General features: G+C 38.9%; 1 protein-coding gene across 5 annotated transcripts in view; it reads right to left on the reverse strand.

The window, feature by feature from the left end:
- The window catches only part of IQGAP2 (IQ motif containing GTPase activating protein 2), a 305,238-nt gene that overhangs the window by 56,155 nt on the left and 229,840 nt on the right, over positions 1 to 19,243 (reverse strand). For 3 of the 5 annotated variants that reach the window (XM_008962842.7, XM_034959927.2, XM_055112282.1), the window contains 2 exons: positions 14,474 to 14,616; positions 10,566 to 10,736 (listed from right to left, as the gene is read on the reverse strand). In XM_008962842.7, coding sequence (XP_008961090.4) covers positions 10,566 to 10,736; positions 14,474 to 14,616 — 314 coding nt within the window. The remainder of the gene's footprint in view (positions 1 to 10,565; positions 10,737 to 14,473; positions 14,617 to 19,243) is intronic. The other 2 variants (XM_055112283.1, XM_055112284.1) reach the window with 1 other exon arrangement.

Below are 19,243 nucleotides of genomic sequence, written 5' to 3' on the forward strand. Positions count from 1 at the left end.
CCCTTTACACAGCTTCCCCCAAGGGTGACATCATACAAATATACTTTTATTTTCTTAATATTTTTTGAGACATGGTCTCATTTTGTCACCAAGGCTACAGTGCAGTGGCACAATCATGGCTCACTGCAGCCTCCACCTCCTGGGCTCAACTGATCCTCCTGCCTCAGATTCCTGAATAGCTGTGCACCACCATGCCTGACTAATTTTTCTATTTTTCATAGAGACAAAGTCTCACTATGTTGCCCAGGCTGGTCTTGAATTCCCGGACTCAAGCAATCCGCCCCACCTTGGCCTCCCAAAGTGTTGGGATTACAGGTGTTAGCCATGCCTGGCCCAAACATACTTTTAAAGCAATCCATAATACTGCTAGAAAATAAGAAGGCATAGAGATAAAAATTATGAGGGTTCCTAGAAAACAGAAAGCAACTAGAACTGAACTGAAAGAGGAAGAGGTAGAACAAATTTCCACAAAAAATGTCAAAACTTTTTTTTAATGGCTTTAAGCTTGAGGCAGTCAGAGTAATTTTGGGAAAATTCTTGCCTTATCCATATGTCAATCGGTGGACAAAGAAAGCATAGATGGTGAAGTGTGAGCTCGAGGAAACTACAAAAGGGTATAGTTTTGGGGAGGGAATTTAGCAGTATCAAATTTAAAATTATTTAGCCTTTCACCTAATATTTCTAGTTTTCAATATATCTAGCCCAGGAAAATAAAAGCACCTGTGTAGAAAAGCCCCATATATAAGTATTTTTGTCACAGCATTGTTTGTAATACCAAAATTGTGCATCCAGTAAAATGTTCACTAATAGGGGGAACAGCTAGAGACACTGCAATTGCAGTCCCACTGAGGGATGTTACACATCAGTTAAGAGTAAAGTAAGGGAGCGGGGAGGGATAGCATTAGGAGAAATACCTAATGTAAATGACGAGTTAATGGGTGCAGCAAACCAACATGGCACATGTATACATATGTAACAAACCTGCACGTTGTGCACATGTACCCTAGAACTTAAAGTATATATATATAAAAAAAAGAGTAAAGTAAGGTCATATATACTGACTATGGCAATGCTCTGTATCTTGGAGAACAGGAAGACCTCTAAGATATATTGCTAATATGAAAAGGAAATTTTAGCTTACCACACGTATTATGAAACCACATGTTAACAAAAAACCCACAGAATAATTATATATATTTCTATGCAAACAATCTGTACCTCAATACCTAGAATATCTATTAAAATACACAGTGAACAAAGAGAAAGGGTATACGTACCTGTGTACCTATCTCTACTTCCACCTAGCTACTTTATAAAGGCAACTACCATTTAACATTTTATTATGTATCCTCTGAAATATGCACATGTGTAAACACACATACCCCATCATTGTACACACAAATACAAACTTATATAAAGATGTGAACTGGACATGGTGGCTCATGCCTTAATATGGTTTGGATTTGCATCCCCACCCAAATCTCATGTTGAATTGAAATCCCCGATGCTTTAAACCTTCACAGCAGCCCCTGCCATCACAGGCTGGGAAGCCTAGGAGGGCAGAATGGTTTTGTGGGCCCAGGGCCTTGATGCACTGCATAGCCTTGGGACAGTAATCCCTGCATCCCAGGTGCTCCAGATCTAACCATGGCTAAAAGGGGCTCAGGTACAGCTAAGGCTGCTGCTTCAGAGGGTGCAAGCTGTAAGCCTTAGTGCCTTCCATGTCATGTTAAGCCTGTGGGTGCATAGAATGCAAAAGTCGAGGTTTGGGAGCCTCTGCCTAGATTTCAAAGAATGTTTGGAAAAGTCTGGGTGTCCAGGCAGAAGCCTGCTGCAGGAGCAGAACTGTCATGAAGAATCTCTGCTAGGGCAGTATGGAGGAGAAGTGTGGGGTTGGAGCTCCTACACAGAGTCCCCACTGGGGCATTGCCTAGTGGAGCTGTGAGCAGACGGCCACTGTCCTCCAGACCCCAGAATGGTAGATCCATCGACAGCTTGTACCCTGTGCCTGGAAAAGCCACAGACACTGAACGCCATCCCTTGAGAGAAACCACAGAGAATGAAGCCTGCATACATTCAGAGCCACATCAGCACTTCAACTGTCAACTTTAAAAACTCAAGAGTAGAAAAATGTATTTATTCATATTTTTATTCTTCTAGCTATCCTTTCTTCCCTTCTGATGTTCCGAAATTTCTTCTTTCTTCATTTCCTTTTGGTTTAGAGAGCTATCTGTAGTCATTCTTTGAGGGAAGTTTGCTGGTAACAAGTGCTCTTAGTTTCTCCTTCATTCCTAAAGGATATTTTTGCTGGATATAAAATTCTATGTTGACAGTTATTTTCTCTCCAGGTTCTACAAGTGTCTGGGTGCCTTGTTACAGGAGGGTGGAAGTCTAGACTCCTCATTCAGTCTTTGCGTCCCCCAAAAAATGTTGTACTTCCTTCTGGCCTCCTTAGGTTATGAAAAATCCTCTGTCATTAGAACTGTCTCCCTCTTACAGGTAAGTTGTTTCTATCTCACTGCTTTTCCAAATATTTTCTTTGTCTTTTGTTTTCTGAAGTTTGACTATGATATGTCTTTGCGTGAATTTCTTTCACTTTATCCTGTTTGAGGTTTCCTCAGCTTCTTGAATCTGTGTTTTTAGAACATTTCCACTTTTATTTCAAGTACTTTGTCAGTACTGCCTCTTTCTCCTCTCCTCTGGGAATCCAATGACACAAATGTCAAATCTTCTGTTATAATCCCACTGATCCCTGAGGCTCTGCTCTTTATTTCTTTCAGTCTGCTTTTTCTTTGTTGTTCAGATCTGGGAATTTCTGTTGTTATAGTCCCTAGTTCACTGATTCATTCCTCTGTCCTTCCATTCTGCTGCAAAGACTATTCATTGGGTTTCCACATCTGTTACCGTATTTTTCAGTTCTAAAAGTTACTGTGTGGTTTATAAACCTTTTAATTCTTTGCTGAGGCTTTAGTTTTTTTCCTGAGATGTTCTTTCATTTGCTTCAAATGTTAGTAATTGCTAATTGCTTATTTTAACATTTTTATGATAGCTGCTTTAAAAATCCTTGTCAGATAATTCTAACATCTGTCATTTCTGTGTGGGCACCTAGGAATTGTTATTTTAAACTTAAGTTGTGATTTTCTTGGTTCTTGACATAAGTGATTGTTGTGATTGCAATATCCAAACAGTCAAGTGATTGAACCTTAGGTAATGTCGGTAGTTTGGGGTCCTGGATCTTATTTAATCCTACTGTTTTAGGTGGCTTTGCCCGACATTGTTTTGGCAAGGAAAAAGTGGGGGCACTGCCTCATTACTAGGAGGTGGGAGGAGAAGGCTAGGTTCTCCATTTGGTTTCTGTCTATATAAACAAACATAACTCTCTTAAAGGTGAAGAGAAAAAAAGGAGGCTAGTACATCTTGGGACCCAAGGAACCTTACTACTAAGGTGGGGAAGGCCTCCTCGTTATTGCTGGGAGGGGGTCCAGCTACCTACTGGACCTCTCTTGATATCACTCTGGCTGGGAGAGTAGGGGTGCCTTCTTATTACTCCCCATGTGGCCTCCATTGACCAACTGAGGGGAAAGACCTCATTACAACTGGATGGTGTGAAGGTCCTGCCTCTCTGCCATGGCTCCTCTCACACCACTCTAGCAGGGAGAGGGAGGGCTGCCACATTACTGCTCAGTGGGCACAAGATCCAGATTCTATAAGTCTGGGTGCCTTGTTACAGTCCAGGAGGGTGGAAGTCCAGGCTCGCCATTCGGGCTTCGCTGCCTAGGTGGAGGCATTACAGTTTTTTTTCGTTTGTGTGTGTGTGTGTGTGTGTGTGTGTGTGTGTGTGGTGTTTGGCTAGAGTAGAGTAGTTACTGTCTGAAATTATTTCTGTCTTGCTAGCCTGTTTCTTTCTTGGTCCTTTGGCTACAGAGAGCAGGCTTTCATTGGAGCCTGTATTAATCTGTTTTCACGCTGATGATACAGACATACCTGAGACTGGGAAGAAAAACAGGTTTAATGGACTCACAGTTCCATGTGGCTGGGGAGGCCTCACAATCATGGTGGAAGGCAAAAGGCGCTTCTTACACGGTGGCAGCAAGAGAGAATGAGAAAGAAGCAAAAGTGGAAACCCCTTATAAAACCATCAGGTCTCATGAGACTTATTCGCTACCACAAGAACAGTATGGGGGAAACCGCCCCCATGATTCAAATTATCTCCCACTGGGTCCCTCCCACAACATGCAGGAATTATGGAAGTTCAATTCAAGATGAGATTCGGGTGGGGACACAGAGCCAAACCATATCAGAGCCTGTACCCATTGGCATTTCTGGGTGGCCAGCCTCTTCAGCTCCAGGTCAGAAAAATATAAACAAAAAGAAAACTCAAAGAACTCACCACTATGTCATTCCTTGGGTCCCAAGGTTCACTACTTAGTCTGACTTTTTTCTCTTCACTTTTAAGAGTGTTATGTTTGTTTATATATAATATTGGAGGCTTTTAGTTGTATTTACGGAAGAACAGGGAAAAGAACATGCATTCCATTTCCCCAGAAGCAGAGGCAAGCCCAAATAATTTTTAAGTCCTTCAAGCTTACTATATTATTAAGGCTATGTGAATCTATTCCTTGACAAAATTAAAGATTTTTAAAAAAATCAGAAGTGTCAATGGTAGTTATGACTCAAGAGGATCAACTAAAAATTTATTAGAACTAAGAGTTCATCCTGGTGACTAGTTATAAAATGAATATAAAATTGATAACTTTTCTACATGTCCAGAATAAACAACACAATAGAATAAAGATGTTATTCACAATAGCAGAAAAATATACATGAGTAAACTTAAATATAAAGGAATAAAATTATAATGGTACAGTTTGGAACAGATTAATAAATGGAAAAAGATTAATGCCTGAACTGTAAAGTTTATTATTATAAAGATGCCAATTGCCCTCAAAAAAAAACCTTAAACTTCAATGCAATCATTTAAAAACACAGGAATGAGTCTAGAATTCTATCAAATGCTTTTGCAGTAACTATTGAAAAGAGCACATGGGTTTTTCTCCCTTAAGCTCTTATGGTGATAAAGAATTATACAGGAAGATGAATTATTATCTGGAGTTTTGAAACTGGAGTGATCTTAACAGTGCTTCTCAAACTTTAATGTGAATATAAAATCATCCGAGGATCTTGTCAGAATGCAGGTTAGGATTCAGTAGGCCTCGGGGAAGGCTTGAGATTTTGTACCTTTACCAATCTTCCAGGCAAAGAGAGCATTGGGTATGTGTTCACACATTAAATGATAAAAATGTAAATAACCAAAATAAAAAATTTTAAATTAATTATCCGTTTAGAAAATGCTACCCCATGGGATTTGTCACAGTGTGACAATTCTGAGATGGGCAAAATTCTCTGATGTCACCAACAGTTGTTCATAAAAGTGGCCCAACAGCACAACAGAAACTAGGGGAAGTGGACCCTAATCGTGGGTCACTGGGATTCCATGGCAGTCCAACCAGTAAAACACGTGTTGTGATGGATCTTAACAGTTCCTATATTTTGGTGGTTAACACTGGTTTAAAGCAGAGAAGTGCAATTGTTTGAATGTATATTATAAATTCCACTCCTTCCTTAGTCCATACTGAAAGGCTAAACAAGATAATTGGAATTAGCTCAAGTTCCTATTCTGCTCTTCTGGAATTACCTAAACTCCAAAAACACTGTTAATTTCAATTATCTGAGATTCGCAAACATTCTGAATAAGTGACCTGTCATAGTAACAGATTATTTAATATTGAATCATTCCTGCATTGGCAAAATTACCCCATTCGTCCACTCTGTTTTTTTTTTTTAAATGTACTAAGGATTAACTATTTACCTTGAGAGCTCATTATTATGTTTCATCTCATAACTATTTATGTAAATTTTTCTGGTATTCTTCTATATTTATGAGTTTTTTTACGTTTCCAAACAAAGGCAGCTTGGCTGGGAATATAATTTTTTTGCTCCTGGATATGAAGAGACACTTCTCAAAAGAAGACATTTATGCAGTCAACAAACATATGAAAAAAAGCTCATCATCACTGGTCATCAGAGAAATACAAATCAAAATCACAATGAGATACCATCTCATGCCAGTTGGAATGGCAATCATTAAAACATCAGGAAACAATAGATGCTGGAGAGGATGTGGAGAAATAGGAATGCTTTTACACTACTGGTGGGAGTGTAACTTAGTTCAACCATTGTGGAAGACAGTGTGGCAATTCCTCAAGGATCTAGAACCAGAAATACCATTTGACTCAGCAATCGCATTACTGGGTATATACCCAAAGGATATAAATCATTCTACTATAAAGACACATGCACAAGTATGTTTACTGCAGCGCTGTTCACAATAGCAAAGGATTGGAACCAACTCAAATGCCCATCAATGATAGACTGGATAAAGAAAATGTGGCACACATACACCATGGAATACTATGCAGCCATAAAAAAGGATGAGTTCACATCCTTTGCAGGGACATGGATGAAGCTGGAAACCATCATTCTCAGCAAACTAACACAGGAACAGAAAACCAAACACCGCATGTTCTCACTCATAAGTGGGAGTTGAACAATGAGAACATATGGACACAGGGAGGGGAACATCACACACTGGGGCTTGTCAGGGGGTGGGGAACTAGGGGAGGGATAGCATTAGGAGAAATACCTAATGTAGATGGTGGGTTGATGGGTGCAGCAAACCACCATGGCATGTGTATACCTATGTAACAAACCTGCACATTCTGCACATGTATCCCAGAACTTAAAGTATAATAATAAAAGAATTTTTTTGTTCCATAGAAGCAGAATTCTACATGCCTCATATTTCATTTGCCAAAATTCTGTTTTTCTTTTTTTAGTCTGTAAGTTTTAGTTCCATTGAGATGACCTTTTCCTATTATGTCCTAACAACAGAACTCTTGTGCATAGCCATGACATTGTAATCTCTTCTCTAATTAGAGGCTGTTTATTATAAGCAAATATGGGTATACAGTTGATATAAAGAAACTTGGAAAATTACAGACAGATGGGATTTACAGGCCAGGTGTGGTGGCTTATGCCTATAATCCCAGCACTTTGGAAAGCTGAGGCAGGCAGATCACTCGAGGCCAAGAGTTCAAGACCAGGCTGGCCAACATGGTGAAATTCTGTCTCTATAAAAAATACAAAAATGAGCTGGGTGTGGTGGCGCATGCCAGTAATCCCAGCTACTTGGGAAGCTGAGGCATGAGAATCACTTGAACCCAGGAGGTGGAGGTTGCAGTGAGCTGGGATGGTGCCACTGCACTCCAGCCTGGGCGACAGAGCAAGACTCTGTCTCAAAAAAAAAAAAAAAAAGGATTTACAAAAATGGCAGTCTCATTCTCCTGCCTGGTATGGGAACTTGTGGGAAAATTTATAATAGCCATCTTATTTGTTTTGTTTTATAGTACCATAAATATATTTTCTGTGCAGAGTATCTGTATAAAAGAAGTCTGTCAAAACACTTAGACCTCAGAGGTCATTGCTCTATTTTATAGACTTTAACTATTCCTCTCTGGGAAATCTGGCTTGATACACTGGCTGCTATGCTTGATAACTGGACACTCAGTATAGAGATATTCAAATTACCAATGCCAACTTCTGATGCACAGAATACTTGTGTGATCTCGGTTTGCCAAGAAAGCCCTAAACATTTACCTCTTCTCCCTCTCCTCAAAGGTAAAAAAAATCCAGCCATCTATAAGAGCAGTCAGTTACATTAAAACAACTGAGGACCGACTCTCCCAGGCCATCCCCTTCCTCTTGGCCTGCAGACTCTGCCGCTGCTCCTGGCGAAGTGAAGTTCCTTCAGGGTAGCTTGTTTTTCTTCACCAGGATGCTTGTGGCACTCTCTGAGCTGAAGTTCAATAATTCATTAATTCTCAGGGCTAAGTTTTGGTGTTTGCCACTATTATGTCCTTTCCTAAAAAGTAGTATACTAGCTTTCTTCAGTTCATGAAAAAAACTTCCTCCTGTAGTTACCTACTCTATCCTATTTCATTTTTTTCTGATGTTTTCCTGTGCCACATCAACAATATCAATATTGGATCCCCATTATCTGCCTTCTGAGTCATTATCTCTATCATTTCACCATTTCTAAAGTTTATCAAGCACTTGAGAAGCACATACTAGGAAACATCTGTTATGTGAATTATGCCAGTCAGTCTTCACCACCCTGCAATAAAATGGGCATTATATTTTTCAGATGAGAAAGTGTGTTTTTAATCATCTATTCTTTCTCTCATCTTTTGTGGATTTTTCTGAAGTTTTTTGTGTCTGCTCCAATTATGTTCAGTGTCTATTTTGCATTCTGCAGTTATAAATTCATTTACATTCTATAACATCATTATTTCTCTTCCTCTCCTTAGCTGTCAGCTGTCTTTTCATTTTATTATTCTATTGTCTTCTTATTTCATTAAGTCCATGTCTTATCAAATTCCTCGACAGTATAAAGCAGCTTCAGTATAAAATTTTCTCCTGTCTTCTGGAAGAGTAAATCTAGATATCTACTCTATTTATATTTTACAAGTTACATTCCTTTTTCTATTTTTGATATAAAATCTTTTTTGTTTGTGAACAGATTTTTTTTTCTGGCTCACTCAGGCAATTTTATCGGGGACTTCTAACCGCTCAAAAATAATATGGCTATGTAGATTCTCCTTGACTTCCTCTCTATTGACCTGGGCACCTCCCAGTTAACTCCATAAGCACTTGAGACAGAGTGCTGGATGTTGATCATGCTGCACATTCTCTGTACCACTACTCATTTCCTTGGCAGACCATTGATGGCAGGGAGGGTGGTGTAGCCGGAGTATAGCTGGCCTCGGCCTAGGAGCTTTGCCTCTGTATTTCTCTCCAAATGTGTTAAGACTACTGTGTCTGGGGGGCGATTCAGCCAGCTAGGAAGCTCACAGTGTTTTACATAGGGGACCTTCTCAGATATCAGAACATTTTCCTACTTGAAGGTGAACCAGCCACTTTGGTGAGAAATGAGATTAGCATGACACCTTTTGGTTCATAGTCTCTTGGTTTTATGGGTCAGCAGGTTCCTATTAACTGCATTATTCACTTCTGGTCCACATCTGTAAAGTAGGCTTACCTTTAGGCCTCATGCCCTCTGTTTTGGAAAATTGTCAGAAGACTGAAAAAAAGGCGTGGTGAGGTGACTTCATGGTTTGATGGCTGCTTCGTCAATTCTTTTGCCTCTGCTGAGGTGGAGGAAAAAGGCTCCAAATGATCGTTCCTGTCCTTACCCCATTTCTCTCATCCTTCAGCCCTGGTTTCTAATACAGAGGGATTCTGTACTGATGGGCTCTGTGGTATATCTTCCAACTGCGACACTGCTGTGTGACCTGAGACTGGAGAGTGTGGGGTCCAAATTTTATATTGGCTGACACGTGAAATTTGTGCAAAATTAGAGTCTCATCAGTGTAGATGACTATTTTTAGGCTTTTGTTCACTTCCTGTGTGTTTTGCCTACTATTTGTTTAAAGGAATAAATTGGAAACTCATTGGCCCACCTAGAAAAATCCTTTGAGTGTCAGATTTATAGTAGAAATTTCTTTTATAAAATTAATTATTTCTGCTTTGCTAATAATATCTTAAGCTCCAAGCAAATTTAAACATGTAAGCACCTATCATGTGCAAGATACAAGAAGACAAATGTTTGTAAAATTAATTTTCTGCCTTGGACATTACAGTTAGGTGGGAAAAGCAGATGAGTTCACCAGTGACCACACAAAAAAGAAGCTCTTCAACAGAAAAATGTTCAATTTAGGAAACTTCAAAGTAAAAACCCATCAGCATCAGACTTTACCAGTTGTTAATAATACCCCTTTGAACTCACAATAAAAAGAACAAACTCACAGCCTTTCACAAACCAGTGTGGTGACTGGTAGGGGGCGCTATAGGAATACAGAAGAGAAACATCTAAACCTGGCCAATTCTCCTGCCAATCAGAAAGTTTAGACAAGTCATGCAAACTTAAGAACAATTTATAGCAAAAAAATTGGGAATGAAGGTTTCTCCTGAAGGCCTAAATGAAGAGTGACAGATTACAGAAGGTAGAAGACATTCTTAGAGAGGCTAAATCTGTTTATTTCATTAGTTCTCCTGTTCTTTCAGGCTAGAACAGCACAGAAACTAAGATGCCACTCAACATCTACCTACCACAAAAAAGCCAAATTGTTAAGTCCCCAAGTCAGGTATGATTTCAACTCTGATCCAAGGTATATCCCTTTGGGTCCAACTAGGTTGGCAGCAGGTGGATCTGTGCAAATCTGCGGTGCTCCTAAATGCTCTCTAGAAGACCATAGGTTAAGTCATTCATCATCAAAATGCTTCCTATTTTAAAGCCTTAGTGAAGTAGACTAGGGGCACTGATTATGTAAAAATATGCAGTCAGATTTGTTTATAGGAATGCTGGTAGTTGACTATTCTATTATCAAATAAAACATTTTCAGGTGATATGACAGTTTTGTGTAAACAGTGGTAGGTGATCCACATACCTGTATTTTGACCACATTCTCTTCTTGTTCATGCAAAAATGATTTTCTAGCTTCAAACTCTTCCCTAAGGATGGGTCCTGAGCTTGTGGCTTGAAAGCGAAGAAGCAACTCTTCTGAAGCAGACCATATATTCTCACGAATGTAACCTACTGTGACTTCCTCAATAATGTCCTGGCAAGAGATATTTCTTGTGGTTACACTTCACACATCAGCTGAAAGGCACACATAGAATAGCTTCTGATATTTTATCTTTTAGAAAATAATATGGATGTCTCCTTTTGGCTTGGTTTAAAAACAAATTTAAGCAGAGCTGAGGGATGAAACTGGCTTAACTTCTTTCTAGCAATATGATTTTGGAATCTCTGAGCTTGGTGCTGAGGTGGCAAGAGAATGCAGCTCAATGATCTGAGGATTTGGAGGCAGAGATGTATGGATGATGCTGGCAAGGACCAGGCATGAGGCCTGGGCTCCACAGAATGTAAAGGGACAAGGATGCTTGCTGTAAAAACATGCATCACCTCCTGCTTCCCTCGGACTGCCAAGGAAAAGACTGCAATGGCCATAAGGTCCTCAGACTTCTTTCCCATTTCTTCCCCAGGCCAGAGTAGGCAGACCCCTGTAACGAGCTGTGGCCAAACTCAGAATGATGCTCTGGGGCAAAAGAAAAAGGGGTGGGAGGAGCAAGATAAGTGCTATTAAGGATAGAGGGCAGAAATCTAGAAGAATGAGAAAAAAGGAAGAAGGGGGTTATAAGAAAGTTTCATGTGGGGTATGAACAGGGTTTACTTTTATGCCCGATGAGAGATGCAAAGAAAGACTGGACTGTCACTTTTACAGCTGATGACTCTTATCTAGTACAACTGGAATTAATGGTTGGTTAACTTAAAGAGCTAAAAGTGAAATCATACCAAAGATGCATACATATCTTTAAGAGAAGACATATATGTATGCATTCATTGAATAAAACTGGTAACTTCCGGTTGTTTAGAATAAATACAATGTTTTATAACAGTGTTAGACCTTCCACTGGTTAATAATCTTAACAGACTGATGCTTGATATAACAAAAAGTTATACCTGGGGTATATCTTGGGATGCCACATGAGCAATTTTTATTCTAAATTTTAAATCTTCGATGCTGCTGCTTTATAGTTTGATACATCTTTTCAACCATGGCATATAATTTTTTAGTATGTCTATAATTTCATTTTTTCTTCAAAATTAGCACTAATAATCCATTGCTACAATGTCGTTTTCCTAAAAGTTGTACGACCTCTGAACAACTGAAATGAGTCAATAAACTGTGTTCTTCACTATCTTCTTGTCATTAAGCATTTTTGGTAGCATTGGTCAGACTCAGATCATGTTTTTTTCCTCTAAGTTTTAGTAAATACTGCATTGGTGATTCTGTCTGCAATACTGCCACACTGCGATATCTTTGATGTCGACTTTTAACGATTCTGTAAGATATGTGTTGTTGTTTTTTTCCAAAATAGAACTTAATTATCATCAGTATTTTCTCTTTAAACATATTTCGATGCGTGGATCCATTATCAGCAGGTTTCACATCCTTTGGGTCCAACTTTTGTTTTTGTTTTTAAATCCAAAGCAATGTTGGTGAATATTCCTTCAAGAGTATTCCTCCTAGGAAGCATTACTCACTTTTTAAAGTACCTATGTATTTCTTAAGCCACCAACTTATGTTATTAATTCCAGAGCAATGGGCACATGATATAACCACTCAGAGATACCGGTGACTGTGTCAAAAACAATGCAAAAAGTGGAAAACATACTAGACTAGAAGTTGGAAGCACTGGAAATAAATCTGTTTATTGACAAAATCTACACAAATTGCAGAATTAGTACGAACTGCTTCACCTACTCTGTGCCCCAATTTCCTCACTTAGAAAAATAGAAGATGAGAATATTTGCTCTATCTCTACTTAGAGGATAATTTAGGGATCAAAGTGATGTGAAAGTACATTGGAAAGTGAAACTCTATACAAATGAGGGGTACTTGGCTATGTTTATGGTTTCAGGAGACCTCATTCGCAGTTCTACACATTCTTTGGGTATTTGTAGGGACACCAGTTGGAAAGGTTACTTTTGGCCATAACTTGTTTCAGACATCTTGCTACAAGGGTTGATTCCAATTTCACATTCCTCTGACTTTACCCACTCCTGTTTCTTCATGGCTGCCCACCAACCTCAGACAAAGCAAAGAAGGCCATTCGGCAAGATCTACCTCACTACCTGTTTATAGCTAAGTCTTTTGTTTCAGGAAATCCTCACCAAGCATTTAGTTCCCTATTCCCATGTTGCAAGAAAATATTCAGATCTAACAAAGCCATGATTATACAAATAATCTATTGTCAAAGTGCTCCTCTCATTCCTCTATGTAGGGAGGGGCAACTAAAAAATGAATGAAATTCAGTGACCTAGAACTGAAACTGAAAATAGCTCTTTTGGCTGTACTTTTTCTCCTAGCTTTGCTCTTGTTATCTTTTTTTGTAAATACTTCAGCCCTGGGCTCCTATATACATATAAAAATTGCTGAATATTTGGGAGGGAATTAGGACTACAATGGACAAGGCACATGGGGGAATCAGGAGGACCCCTGAGACTCCAGCCAGTCTTGTTTATAATGAGAAAAAGCATCTGAACCTGAGATTCTAACATAGACTTTTCTGGGCTTTTTTCCCTCCCTGGGACAGAGTGTAGCTCTTGTCGCCCAGGCTGGAGTGCAATGGTGCGATCTTGGCTCACTGCAACCTCCATCTCCTGGGTTCAAGCAATTCTCCTGATGCAGCCTCCCAAGTAGCTGGGATTACAGGTGCCCGCCACCATGCCCAGCTAATTTTTGTATTTTTAGTAAAGATGGGGTTTCACCTAATGCAGACTTTTCTAAATGAGTTTCTTCTTTTATTTAAAATAACAAATGTCCCCCCAAAAAGAGAAACAAAAACTAACAAACGTCCTAATAGTCAATAATGACGCTATGTTCACTAATGCACTATTTCTTTACTCCTAACAAGAAGCTCAAACAGGTACTATTTATATAGTTTGGTTAAAAAGAGATGAGAGGAGGGATAAATTGCTTTCAATAAGTAAAATCTGGTAGAAGAAAGCTTTCAAATATGGGTCACGGATTAGTTAAAAGGGACCTTTAGTAGTTAAATAGAAATTCCAGTTCAATGTATCTTGTTTAACTCTTGGTTAGTACAATACATGGACACATGGCTAATTTTTATGTCAGTTAATTGAAAGCAAAGTATAAGATACACTCAATTGTGATGTTTGCACTTACATTTGGACATGGGTACATCCAGAGCTCTAGAAATGTTAAGCAATGAAAACATGCTAAGATGACCATCTCGGAAGAAGCAAACATTTAATGTTTACCCATCCTGCTCTTTGCCCAACTCTGTTCTTTGCTTCTGAAGCTGTCCTGGAGATGGCTGGGGCCATGTGTGGCAGAGATGCCCTCTCCAGCACTTTGTAGAAAAAAATGACATTTTGGTTTGAAAGGTACAATGTTAAGTTGCAGGCTGAGATGGGGGGAAAGAAATACCTTTTAAATATTGAAACCCAGGAATTATCATTAATTGAGCTTAATTAAGTCAAGGAAAATCTTAAGATTGATTTCTTAGGATAATCTACCATCCCAAATAAATAGTGAAATATTTCTTCCCCCTGCTCTATTTGGTTTTGTTAAGCCAATATGGAAAAAATTCTGTACATTAGTAACAATGCAGCCACATTCAACTGCAGTTCATGAAGACTTTATTACATATCCAGACTTCAGATAAATCAATCAGTTCCTCTCATCACTTCCATGATTCAGAAATAGAAAACCAGTCAAATTTAACTTTATACAGTGCAGTTATCCATCAAACACCAACCTCCTACCTCGATTTCTTTTCCTGTGAGCCATGATTCTTTATACAAGCATGATTCAGGTGTGACCCAGGAACTCTCTTTTGAATCAATGTTGTAATAGTAGTCATATTTTTCGTGCAGGTTGAGTTTGAGCCATGAACCGTCACTAGACACTAAAGAAAAAAGTTTGTTAAATTCTACACAGACACAGTGAACCCTTAAACATTAGTGTAGTTTCTTTAATATGTAAAATAATTGAATATGTTTTTCACCAAACCTTCAGACAGTCAAAGGCATCAGAAGTGACCCACTAACATGGAATGAATTCGATGTATTTAATGGCAGATGCCTGCTAACCCAAAGAAAAGGAAGAGACACAAATATCTAAGGCTAGCTCTGGAACTTAAATCTTTCATGAGGATGATAAAAACATGTTTGGCCAAAAACAGCCAAAGAGAAGGAAAAGCAAACAATAATTATAAGTCCCAGGTAGATGCAAACAACAACACATGTAGACAAAGGAGACCAATCGGCAAGATCCTCTTTGCTTACAAAGTTTACCTGCAATTTCTCCAATAAGGAGATACCCACAAGGACTGTGGCCCTTATTAAAGGAGGGCCAATGTTCGGCATTAAACCAAAGCAGAACCTTTGGAGACGTTACTCAAAGTACAAAATGGCATATGCACAACACAAAGGTCAACTAAAGTGGGGAAAAAGAAAATTCCTGGTTCCTCTGACTCATTTTGTGCTATGCAACCACACGACATGAGAAAAAAAATTTTTTGAAACTTAATTTTGGGGGAGGGGTGTTAGAAAATCCTATGGTAGTCATGACTTAGATTGGTCAAGAATCTCTCCTCCTCATGAATCCATGGGCTAAACTTCATATTTAGAAATCCGTTTATTTTGTTGAATGGTTACAATTCTGGTCCCCAGACCTGAGAGCTAAAAACAACAGAAAAACATAAGAAGTTCTAACTTAGATTAAGCTAAGTCAACTGTATCAAGTGAGCATTAGACTCATTACCTTTCCAGGTAAATCAAAGTTCAAGTGCATTTTTTCACAGAATATTGAAATGCATGTAAATAACTAAGCAGGGGTAACTTTAAGGCTCTTTAATATGTGTTGATGCTTCATTTGGCTTTAAATGCCCCTCACCTGTTCTTTCTGTTTGTCAATGCCCAGGAAGAGAGATGTATCTCTTTTCAATGGGCAGCCAGACAGCTGGTTCATCTGTTTAGAAACATTGGTCTACTAGAAAATACATTGTACAGTCAAGTTAGGATGTTTACAAGTAATTATTATTCTTTCTTCCTTCCTTTCCCTCCCCCCACCCTCCTCTCCCCTCCCTTCCTTCCTTTCTTTCTTGCTTTTGAGACAGGGTCTCACTCCGTCACCCAGGCTGGAGAACAGTGGTGTGACCAAGGCTCACTGCAGCCTCAACCTCCCCAGGCTCAGATGAGCCTCCAGAGTAGCTGGGACCACAGGATCATGCAACACCTGGCTAATTTTTTGTATTTTTTTGTAGAGATGGGTTTTGCCATGTTGTCCAGGCTGTTTTCAAACTCCTGGGGTCAAGCAATCCGCTCACCTCAGCCGCCCAAAGTGCTGGGATTATAGGCATGAACCACCACGACCAGCCAATTATGATATTTTCAATTACCAATAGTTGTCAGATTCATAAATGTTTTCAGAAGAATAATCACCCTTCTTAAGGCAACTGTCTCAGTGGGAAGGAAAGAAAGCAAGCAAGGCTGGTGAAAATGTTTCTCCCGTCACTTGAACTGAGAAGTAAAAAATTTGTTAGTTGGTTAAAAGACAATCACCAATGGTCAATTCACTTGAACTTTGATTTACATGGAAAGGCAATGAGTCTAAAGCTCACTTGATAGCAGCTGACTTAGCTTAGTCTAAGTTAGAACTTCTTATATTTTTCTGTTGTTTTTAGCTCTCATCCAAATATGACACGTGGGAAAAGAAGCAGGCAAGTTTAGGAGAGAGAAGATAAACTAAGTTTTTTCCAGGATGAATATGAAATTAGGATAGCTCATTAATACAATTATGTAATTCTTTCCCAGTGAAGGATGAGACAGGGGACATTACAGTAATTCCTGATGAAGAGATCTGAATGGCATTATAAGGCTTTACTTGGGTTACGATGTCAGTAGGTAATAGGAAAGAAGAATTCCTATATTTTTCACATCTAGTTTGAATGTAGTTAGATCAGAGGCTGAGGAGAGCTACTTTCCAGCATGGGCTCCAAATAGTTTTCCTAAGAAATATAGTTGGTTTGGTACTTAGAAAAAAGACTGATTACAGTTAGTTAAGAGGTGATGAACATTCCACAAGGAGGCATACTTTCTAGATGCCTTGCAGACAAAATTATACGCGAACATATAGAAGCGTTAAACTGAGTTACAAGGCTGAATAATCCATCCACCAAATGGTGGATGTTTCAGTTTGGGAAAAGATAAGACATCCTAGAATCAGAGGTGAAAGAGATAATAAATCATCCTGTGCATGCCTGAAAACAATGCTCATAGCTCTATCGGGAGGTGAGAATCAGTCTTTAATTGCTTGGGATGCTCTTCTTTCTAGAACAGGGGTTGGCAAACGTTTTCTGTAGAGTCAGAGAGTAGGGGCTGGGTGCAGTGGCTCAAGCCTGTAATCTCAGCACTTTGGGAGGCCGAGGCAGGTGAATCACTTGAGGTCAGGAGTTCGAGACCAACCAGGTCAACATGGTGAAACCCCGTCTCTACTAAAAAATACAAAAATGAGCCAGGCATGTTGGCAGGTAACTGTAATGCCAGCTACTTGGGAGGCTGAGGCAGGAGAATTGCTTGAACCCAGGAGGCTGAGGTTGCAGTGAGCCAAGATTGCCCTGCTGCACTCCAGCCTGGGTGACAGAGTGAGACTTCATCTCGAAAAGAAAAAAAAAAAAAGGCAAATATTTTCAGCTTTGCAGGCTATGGGTCTCTGAAACAACCACTCAGCACTACCACTGCAGCAGGAAAGCAGCCATAGACCATATATAAATTAATGTGTGGCTGGATTTCAGTGAAACTTTATTTATTAAGGTGGATGGCAGCATAAGAAATTTACTAAAAATGATTAGAATGAGTTCAGCAAGGTTGTAGGATACAAGATCAATATACAAAAATCAGTTGTACGAAAAGATATATCCATGAGAAAACCCGGACATGAATATTCATAGCAGTCTCATTTAGAATAGCCAAAAGTTGGGGGGAGGGGTGGTGCAGAATACAGGTTCCATCAGTTGATGACTGGGTAAACAAAATGGGGCATATTCATACAATGGAATATTAGCCACAGAAAGGGACGAACTGACTAATGCTACATGAATGAACTCTGAAAATATTATGCTAGGTAAAAGAAGCCAGGCACAAAAGGCTATGTATTGTATAATTCTGTTTACATGAAATGTCCAAAATAGGCCAAAGACAGAAAGTAGATTAGTAGTTGCCTGGAGCTGGGGAGTGGGTGATGGGGATTTACTGCTAATAAGTATTGGGTTTTGTTTTGGTGTGATGAAAATGTTCTGGAATTAACTAGAGGTGTTGGATGTACAACCTTGTGAATATACTAAAAACCTCTTAATTACATACCTTAAAAGGACAATTTTATGGCATATAAATTATTTCTCAATAAAAAGTCAATTGTATATCTATAAACTAGCAATAAACAATCCCAAAATATAATTAAAAAACAATATTTACAATAGAATAAAAATGATAAAATACTTAGGAATAAATTTAATGAAACAAATGCAAGCCTTATATGCAGAAAACTACAAAAAATTGTTGAAAGAGTTTTAAACTTGATTAAAAGGAAAGATACCCATGTACATGGATCAGAATATTGTTAAGATGGCAAGACTTCTCAAATTTACCTACAGATTCAATACGATCTCAGCTGACAAAAGTCTTGCTGCCATTTTTTTCTTCCCAGAAGAATGAATCTAAAGCACTTCCTAGGTTTCTGAATTGGATACACAGGGATTTGACTATAGTCACCCAAATATGACATGTGGGAAACGACATAGCAAGTTTAGGAGACAGAAGATGAACTAAGTTTTTTCCAGGATGAATTTGAAATTAGGATAGCTCATTTATACAATTATGCAATTCTTTCCCAATGAAGGATGAGACAGGGGACATTACAGTAATTCTTGATGAAGAGATCTGAATGGAACAGAGAAGGACTCAAGGGTGACCAGATGCCAAGTAAGAGAGTGGTCATTTCATTAACAGAAAATTAACTGAATTTTAAGGTGGAATCTCCAAGTTGGAAATATATGAAACTTGAAAACAAGTACATAGGGTACTACTAGACAAACATCAAGTTGAACTAAAAAAGTTTTTTTTTTTCCTTAAGCTCTACTTCTAAGGCCACACACTGTCACACTAGTTTCTTAAAGATGAATAGTATCCTGTAGATGACCTACAATGTGGTACAAATAAATACTAGCCTAGAAGTTGACAGCCACCTTGATCCTTGACACTAGGAAATAGTAGGTGCTTAATAAAAATCTACTAAAGGAATTCTGGAATAAAAATTAATTGTCCTTGGGTCTACCATTCTTTCCCTCTGTCTGAAATCTTACCAATGTGAACTTCCAAATCTGAAAAATGAGTATCAAACTGTGCAGTCTCAAAGATTCCTTCCAGAGCTAACAATGTAGGCTCTGCCATTGGATTAAGTAGGCATAACTAGTTGCCTAGCTTTGCCAACTGATCCCTTGCAGGCTGGCTCATTGTACTTTATTTCATATATTC

This window comes from Pan paniscus, chromosome 4, assembly GCF_029289425.2.
Source record: "Pan paniscus chromosome 4, NHGRI_mPanPan1-v2.0_pri, whole genome shotgun sequence".
In the NCBI taxonomy this organism is placed as follows: domain Eukaryota; kingdom Metazoa; phylum Chordata; class Mammalia; order Primates; family Hominidae; genus Pan; species Pan paniscus.